This window comes from Prosopis cineraria, unplaced genomic scaffold (assembly GCF_029017545.1).
Source record: "Prosopis cineraria cultivar Desert tree isolate PC_DT_omini unplaced genomic scaffold, ASM2901754v1 PC965, whole genome shotgun sequence".
Classification (NCBI taxonomy): domain Eukaryota; kingdom Viridiplantae; phylum Streptophyta; class Magnoliopsida; order Fabales; family Fabaceae; genus Prosopis; species Prosopis cineraria.
In genome coordinates this window covers 11,425-21,021 of record NW_026556290.1, presented here as the reverse complement: position 1 = coordinate 21,021, position 9,597 = coordinate 11,425, and the positions used below count along the sequence as shown (strand labels likewise).

Here is a 9,597-nt window from a genome sequence, read left to right as displayed (position 1 = left end):
GCTATAGGATGACACTATTTAAAGTATGTATGAACTGAATCACTGTGTCTCCACAGTGATTGCGATATTCTTTTTTTAACCAAATTAAAAAATGTATTATGAAAATTTTTAATTGCAATTATTGGCTGAAATTATTGATTTTTCAAATTGTATATAATTGGTTCCGTGTACCCACTTCTAGTGCACTTTCCCCACTTGTATAGTTGCATTTTATATATTTATGTATTCACACACACACACGCGCTGAAATATGGCTATATATAAAAGGGAAACTAATAATCATCTAATTAAATGACTGTTTAATTTTAGGTTGTCATTAATATTATAATCAATATATCAAACTGTATTTGGACAATCTTTTTATACATCATAAACCTCAAAATTCATTCAATTATTTCTCATGTATGTATGAGTAAATGTATCTAGACAATAAGCACACAAAAAAATGTATCTAGACAATATTATAAGAAGTATCAATACTATAGTTATATTATATTGTTAATTCGAAACAGATTGTTTAAAATTATATGTAAACGTTTTGAAGGTTTTTTTTTTTTGGCTGAATAAACGTATTGAAGTTGAATCATAACAGATTTGGAGGATTATAGTTTTCAATATGATTTTTTTAAAAAAATTGAATTATAAAATGGAAAGAAACAATTAGTTCTACTTTCTTTAGAAAAGAAATAACTCTTCAAAAAAGATTATATCTATATATATATATATATTCCCCTATATCATGGACAATAACAAATTAAGGAGGACTCGGTCTTGGTATTGAACAGAATCTGCACATCACACACTACTTATTTATAGCAAGTAAAATGTGTAATTTTCTGTTAATTTTATATATTATATTAGTACATTAATATATTAATGATATTAATATTATTTTTTTACTTGATCCTCTAATATTCTAGGAAACCTATAAGTGTTATTGTCTCCCACCCAAACAAATTCAAATCTCTACTATGTGGGATTGTTATTATCTTGTAGGTATCTTGAAATGTCTTTGACATATTTATTTAAAAATATTACTATGTGGGATTGTTTTGCTTATTCAAATACAAGTATCACAAGTAATAAAGATAAAATCAATGTATTTCTTTTACCAAATAAATATATAATGTATTCAACACATCATTAATTCCTTATAATGTTTTTAACAAATATTATTGCTTATGGGTGTAAATAATGTAGTTCATTTCATACTTCATTCTATTTATATGGGGTAAATGTATCTAGACAATATCATAAGAAGCATTCAAAATGTCAAAAATGGTGAAATTGTTGGAAGCAGCTTGTCTAAAATTAAGTTATGTAATTAATCACACTATTTGAATTGAAATAATTTGTCGATTATAAAAAGATTAAAAACAACTAGCTATACTTTATTAGGGAAAAAAATAACTCTTAATAAAAGAAGTATACATTTTTCATGTAACATGGAGAATACTATACTACAAAAATTTAGGTATTTAAACTAATATATACTCCATCCAAACCACAAATATAAGTTATTATTAATTAATTTATATTTCTTAAAAAACTAGTTAAAATCTTGATTTTTTAAAATTTTTCACACATTTCAATTGAATAAATACTCTCTTCATCTTAGATTACAAGACATTTTTAATTATGATCTTACATATTAGTAAACTTCATTAAATACACTTAGTAACTTTATATTTTGAAAATAAAATATAAACTTTTAAAAATATCTTGTGTTAGAAGGTATAATTTTTTTTTGGGTTTAAGATGAATATATTTAAAAAAATTTGAAACTCAAATATTTTTTAAAAATGAACCAAGAAGTACAAAATATTCGTCCCAAAAAATACAAAGTAATAAAATATATAACTTTCCAAGGTCCAGGGGTCAGACAAAAAACCCCAACTTATACAAGTTGGATAAAAGACTGAAAATGTCAGTGTATCTGATGTTGACCTAAAAAAATTTGTTACGTTCACGGTTCATGAGCGGCCGATCACGCATCTCCAGCCGACCGGGGCAATTTTAAAAAAAACAATTAATAAATATTATTCTTCGGTTTTTTTAATAAATATTACTTTACTGTGTCGAGAATGCAGATTTAAGTTGAGCGATTAATTTTAATTTTAAATATTAGATCTCAATCTATTTTGTCTCTCATCTTTATTATTTTTTTCAAATTATATTTATAATTTTTTGGCCAGAAAATTACCCTTATAAGTAAATTGTATTATGTATAATAATACTCTAATATAAATGATAAAAAGAATGGGTACTTAGTAAAATCAACAAACATTTTTACATATAATTAAATCATATAAGCTTTTAAATTTATATGAATCGATTAACTAGTTTCTTTGTTTAGAACCCAAAAGAGTAATAAGTTTGATTTAAAGTTAAGTGAATATTTAAATGTTAAAATCACATACCAATTATATATATATATATACATCGCTACTAGAAAAATTAAAATTAATAACAGATATTTAGTGACCGATTGAAGATCAGTCACTAATTATAAGTATTAAATTGGTTAAGGCACTTGTTCAAATATTAATTATCAAAATTTTATTAAAACAGTCGAATATTAGTTTAGCAATTTGCTAGTATCAAGCAGGTTTCACTACTACAAAATAAGTTTATAGGAGCGTTTTTTTTTTACTTTAGGGAGCGCTTTTGAAGCGCTCTCGTATCAAACGCTCCGAAATGTATAGGAGCGCTTAAAAAAAGCGCTCCTGTATATACGCTATACGGGAGCACTTTTCGAAAAGCGCTCCTGTAAGGGAGCTACATACGGGAGCGCTCTCTACAAGAGCGCTCCCGTATGCAACCATACCGGAGCGCTTTTATAAAGAGCGCTCCCGTATGAACCATATAGGAGCGCTCTCTGGAAGAGCGCTCCTGTATGTTACTTTACAGGAGCGCTTTTCAAATGAGCGCTCCCGTATATTACTTTAATTTTTTTTAAATCAGATTTTTTGAAATTTCTCCTTTTACGTCTCTTTAATAATGACAAATCATAATATCAAAAACTAATTTAAAAATAATATTAACATAAAAATTTATATATAAGAAAAGAATTTGAAACTGATACAAAAATTTTAATTTCCTAACTAACCTAGTTTAATTTCTAACAAGCCTAACAAATGAAACTATTGTTATTTTTCTAACATTGAAATCTAACTTCCTATCACAAACAGCCAATAATATATTCTGACAACTCTTCAACTAAATCTTCTATTTGCTCCATAGTAAAATACGAACATCTTACTCCAACAAAATACTACACAAGATATGAAAGCAATATATAAGGAATTAACATTATATCAACTTAATTTTAAAGTTTTTGACTTACATTTTCAGGAATGATCAACTCTTGTTGTGTGATTACTTCTCTCATAAACTTCATAACATAGTATCCACACTCCCAACCTTGTAATTGTGTAGGTACCTATAAAACAATAAAAGATGTCATTATCAAAATATGGTGAAAATAAATTCTAACTTAATTTAAAATACTTCAGCAATGAAGTTATATATATGAATCATTTCATCAAGACGGTCAACATCATATGTCCCACTATCACGATCAAATGTTGAGTAGCTCGCACTATCCCTCCAATCATTTGCATCATTCCTTGTCTCCCCATGCATGGTTCAACAAGTATAAGTTGGATCAATCCCATTACAGATTAAATGATCTTTCAATTTTATTGGCTTTACTCTTTTTCCATAGCAACATTTCAAACAAGGACATATGACTCCAAGGGGGTCTTGATCACAACAAAATGCAAATTCAATGAATTCATCCACACCATCCCAATATTCTCTAGATAGTTGATTAGCCGACATCCACTTATGATCCATATCACTAATATGATTATCAAAATTCAATAAACAAAAGACTTAGATTTCTATAAAAAAAAATTCAACAACATCTTCCTTAAAAGAAGAACCTCCCAAATGATCAAACAATCAAATTCCACAACACAATACATTTAAACTCAAAAAATTAATTCATCCAAATAAAAATTTAGTAGCATAATGCATCTAAATTCTGTCAATCAATTGTAATTTAATTAATAACAATAATCTCCCTTAAAAGTATATTTCATAAATAAAATAAAAATGTTCAAGTAGTTTCCTCAACTTTAATCTAATTATCAACTACAAATACTCCATAATTCTAATATAAATAACTCCAATTCATATATTATCTATAATATTGATTATTAAAAAAATATATGTGAAATTTATTCTCAAATATATATAAATATATCAATATATTACATTATAAATTAATTATTAAAAAAATACCTTCACAGTGTAGTCTTCACGGCAGAAAACGGAAGTCTTCACGGCAGTAGCGGAGGTCTTTGCAGCGTTGCTTCCTCGGCTGTACAGCAATGACACACGGCTACAACGGAGGTCTTCACGGTGTCGCTTCCTCCAGTGTACAGCAGCCGCACAAATCTGGAATAGCAATGTAGATCTAGAATAGTGATGCAGGAGATGGCGGTGACGGCGACGGCAGCGCAAAAACAGAGACAGATGGCGCGACATGACACAGAAATGAACAAACAGTGATGAACACTAATCTGGAACAACGAACAGCAGCAGACGATGATTTGGAACAGCGAACAGTGGCTAACGACGATCTGGAACAGCGAACAGCGACGGACGACGATCTGGAACAGTGAACAGCGACGGAAGATAGACTGATACAGCGATGATCTAGAACTCGTTGGGAACGCACAACCTCAGCAAATGAGAGAGAGGTTTGAAAGAAACTCATAAATAGGGAAAAGAAAACTGACAGGAGGCAGAGATATAAAAGACCACCTCTTCCGGATGAGCGCTCCGGAAGAGGTGGTCTTCCGGAGCGCTCTTCAAAGAGCGCTCCGGAAGATCTCTCTTTCGGCGGAAGAACAATTCTTTCGGAGCGCTTATTAAAAGAGCGCTCCGAAAGATGAGCTCTTTCGGAGCGCTCATTCCAAGAGCGCTCCGAAAGAGTTGATCTTCCGGAGCGCTCTTTGAAGAGCGCTCCGGAAGATAGTCTTCCGGAGCGCTTAACTACGAGCGCTTCCGAAGGTCTTTTTAAATTTTTTATAATATTTTATTTATATTAATTAGGAGCATTATCTTATTGAAAAGCCCTGACGTACAGGAGCGCTTTTCTAAAAAAGCGCTCCGGTAAATTCCGTATTTACATTTTAGAGCGCTTTTTAAAGAAGCGCTCCTAAATACCCGCTCCTAAAGATATATTCTGTAGTAGTGTTTACCCAGATTTTCACATTATGAACTCAAGCCATTGGCAATTTTTTTAAAAAAATTAACAAATAATATTTCATCATGTCATAAATGTAAGAGATAATTAAAAAGTTTGTTTTGATCATAAACGGTAGTAGGCTTTAATCAATTTTGTGTCCATCTTTATTTTTTTCTGAATTATCCTTATAGTTAGATTGTATAATGTATAAGTTGTGTTGATAATACTTTAATGTAAATAATTGAAAGAAGGAGTATTTTAGAAAAAATAGCTCATATTTTTTTACAAATCATAACTAATTCCTATATTAAGGACAGGAGGGAGTAATAATTTTCATTTAAAATTAAGTGAATATTTAAATGTTAAAATCACATAATAAAATTATTTGCATGTATAATAAAACAGAATAAAGTCATGATCCCAAAAAAAAAACAAAGTAATCTTATAATCCCCAGCCGTGTGATGGAACCAATTATTTAAAAAATCAGACTGAATTAGACAATCAAACGGTCAATCGAAGTAGTTAATGACTTAGTTTGAATCAAAAAATTGTTTTCATGATTGAGCCATATTGGATCGAAGTTAAGCCACTATTTAGCTAGAAACCAGAGTTGAATCAGGAGCCAGAGCTGTTTTCAAAAAGCTGAATAGTTTTAAACATAATATTTAAAAAAGCATAAAAAATTTTAAAATAGAAAAATTCTAAAATTAGATCCTACTAAAAGCCAACTTTATTTTTGAGAATTTATATGTATAGAATATGATTTGAACCTATTTTTTTAATAAAGATGTTGACAGTTATAGATGTAAATGTTGATACTTTTGTGGCTATTCATATTTAATTTAATTAAAATTTACTTACATTTGACAAGTTGTAAAATTATAATTTAGAAAATTATTAATTTATGATCATGTTATGTCATTTTATTAACATACTATAGATTTTTTCTTATATTTATCATATATATATTTAATATTATTTTTATTTAATTATTACATCACTGATTCAACCGCTGGTTTAACCGGTTAGACTATAAAAATCATAAACTGTTAAATTTTTCTGTTCAACATTTGCTCCGGCTTTTAAAACATTGGGTGGAACGATTGGCTTATAGTTAATAACAATTTTACATTGTTTAGCTAAAAAAATAGCAATTTCATGTTCAATTGTTTTACTCAAAATGGAAAGAATATACTACCCGCTTTTTTTAAAATCTTGTTTTAATATAAAACTATTTTTCCTCTTTTCCCCGCAACCATGCATTTGCCTGTTGTAATACCTGCTGCTGAGGTTCAAGCTTTCATACATAACAAACCCCACCTAAATATGTGGCTCCTAACCTTATCATGATAGGATTATTATTTGTTCTTCCAATATTACCATCATTGACTTGTTGGGCTCATTTAAAAAAAAAATTGAGGAAAAGCCCAAAGTCAACCTGGGAAAATCCCCCACTTGCTTTTAAGTTTGAAAAATAGTGGATTCAATGATTGGTTGAACTAATAAGAAAATTTGGCTTTCTTAATCAAATGTTTCAAATTCAAGCTCAGAGAAATATAGTAATGTTGGTGGTAAAAAGCTTTTACTTAAAAGAGTCCTGACCCGCCTTGATTCAGTTTAATTTGGGCCTCATTCTAAAATCTTTTCAACTTAGGTACCGAATGCTTAAAAAATAAAAGATGTTGGCATTAATTACTAGCGGTTAGCCATTTTAAGAACCTTCTTTATTCCCATGTTATCATCTCATATGCTATTATCTTTCGGTTTCGGGAAAGCCCCATATGCTTCAATTCAGTTTTTAAAAACTACATTTTCTATAATTTTATTGAGGGTCAGAAGTATAACTTTGCCCCAAAAAAAAAAAGATTAAAGTGCAATTTCACTCTAAAAACATAATAAACTTATTTTTAGGGCAAAGATTCCCTTCTACTTTTTAAAATGATATAATATCATCTCTACCATTAACAAAAATGTTAATAGATTAATTATAAAAAAATTATCGGTTTCATTTTGTAATTTTTGAGGTTCTTTTTTATAATTATATAGTCAATTAATAATTAAAGTTAACATTTGTTAATAATAAGGGTAATGTTGTACCATTTTGAAAAGCTAAATATATTACAACAAAAGTGAGTTTAGGGCCAGACATTCGTGCACCTATAATTTAGAGATCAATTTCCCATTTAACCTAAAAATTATGTCAAATAATTCCTTAGGGATTTCATAATAATTACTTTATATTGTGATCAATGTTTTCAGAACCGGATCAGACATTGAACTGAAAAAATCAGCGATTCACGGTTCGCATGGTTCAACCAGGTTGGACTAATGGTCCAACCGGTGACGTAATAATTAAATTCAAAAAATTATATATATATATATATATATAATAATTTAAATATAAAAAATACATATGAAATTGCTATTTAACTTAAAAAAATTAAATATTTTAAGTTTATTATGACTTAACAAGTCACATGATACAACATAATATTAAATGATTAAAAAAATAGTCATTTTTTAAAAAAATTTGATACAAAATAAAAAAAAAGTTTTTTTTGAACAGTCCAGTTTTTGAAAACTAGATCCGGTTCCCACCTTGATTCTAGTTCCCGGTCTGACTGCCGATTTGAAATGGCTCAACCCGGCTCAACTCTTAAAATAATTTTTTCCTTTGAACCAAACCGAAAACCAGATCGGTCGACGGTCGGACCGGTCTGATCGTCTGGTTTTCAAAACATTGATTGTGATACTCTCATGTCATTTGATTATTTCAATAAAATTTATTTGTCATTCTCCCCTTATATTTACATGCAAACTTAAAAAAGTTAATAGATAGGTTAAATTATTTTTATAATATAAATAGCTTAAACTAAAGGAAAATATAATAATATTTTATTTAAAATTATTTTTTATTTAACATAATAAATTTTATATTATTTATAGTTTTTCTACATATCAAGTTTACCTAACAGATATTAATTAATAATTACATCACAACGAGCTTTCTACACATACCAACACAAGTAAGCCACTGAGGCCTGAGAAAATTCATCGCCCTTAAGATCACCTACACTATTCAACAACCAAGATTAGAGCTATCTATAGCCTAATTTGACAGAATACTCGCCATTAGAGCTACCAGTCCATAGAAGTTTATCATTAATATGCATTAGGTAACTCAACCTCAGAAATAGCCCCTAAAATGTGAAAAGGGAGATTAAGTCTTGACAAATCCCACACCCCATTAACAATCAAATTAGACACTTTCCGGCATTGCAAATCAAAGGGAATATTCATTGCTGGAAATTTAAATTTATCAACGTTAGGCAGCCATGGATCATACCAGACACTAACCGAGTCCCCAGTGCCAATTCTCCAGTAAACTCTATCAGCAAACAAAGCCCTTCCAGCCAAAAGACTACTCCATGCTCAAGAAGCTCTTCCCCCTTTTACAGCATTAAGAAAAGAGCAATGAGGAAAGTATAAGCCCTTCAAAATTTTCACCCAGAAAGCATTAGGTTCTGTAAGAATTCTCCAGCATCGTTTGCCTAACAGAGCAAGATTAAAATTTTGGAATTATGACCAATTAATTGCGAGATTTCAAGTTATTACAAAATTTGATAAGAGAGACATTTGTCAATATTTTTTTTATAAAGGACCAAAGGTCATTAATTAATTTTACATTGAAATAAAGTACAACTTAAAAATATCGTTATCAAATTTTGAAATATTAATGTCAAATACATTTATCATTGTAAATTTGAAATCATTAATTATCCTTAAACAATAACTATATAGATAAAAATGCGAATTTTATACAATTGGTTTGAAGTCAAAAAATTGATGCCCTTGTTTAAGTTTGTGAATTCAATCCTTGTTGATTGAATTATTTTCTATAACCAGATGTTAATAAAAAAATGTGAACTGTTTAAATATCATTTTGTGTGTGTGTTCGCTCCTTCCCACACTCTATTTTTTTAAAAAAAAATATATGAATGATCAATTCGTCAAACTAGAGATTATAAATTCGAATTCATTGAGTAATAGCAGTAGGTAAAGCGATTGCAAGTTGCAACACCATTGTGCTCATCAATGCTATGAGAGTTGACCCATCTAAAACTGATTTTAATCACTCATTTAAAATTTTTTAATCTGTAAATTTCATTTAAAAATTATTTTCTAACAAAGTGACAATTATAAGATTATCTTTATTTTAAATATTATATCTATTAAAATAAAGAATTATTAAAAATATAAAAAAATTTGTGTTAAATTTGGATTGTTAAATCCAGACAATTCAGATTAGATACTAATAAAGAGGGGGTAAATAGAT

At 28.9% G+C, this 9,597-nt stretch overlaps 1 protein-coding gene across 1 annotated transcript; it reads right to left on the bottom strand.

Annotated features, from left to right (window-relative positions):
* Positions 1–3,108: 3,108 nt before the first annotated feature.
* On the bottom strand, positions 3,109–4,560 carry LOC129298928 (uncharacterized). Its single transcript, XM_054937373.1, has 3 exons — positions 4,309–4,560; positions 3,347–3,442; positions 3,109–3,274 (listed from the first exon to the last, which is right to left on the bottom strand). The coding sequence occupies exons 1-3, from the start codon at positions 4,552–4,554 to the stop codon at positions 3,182–3,184; spliced, it is 435 nt and encodes a 144-aa protein (XP_054793348.1). The 5' UTR covers positions 4,555–4,560; the 3' UTR covers positions 3,109–3,181.
* Between the last annotated feature and the right edge of the window lie 5,037 nt (positions 4,561–9,597).

Coding starts and splice junctions, on each gene's coding strand:
- LOC129298928 (XM_054937373.1), bottom strand. CDS start 4,554: ATGTCGCGCCATCTGTCTCTGTTTTTGCGCTGCCGTCGCCGTCACCGC. Junction 3,443..4,308: donor GTGAAGACTACACTGTGAAG/GTATTTTTTTAA, acceptor ATTGTTTTATAG/GTACCTACACAATTACAAGG. Junction 3,275..3,346: donor AGTTGATCATTCCTGAAAAT/GTAAGTCAAAAA, acceptor TATCTTGTGTAG/TATTTTGTTGGAGTAAGATG.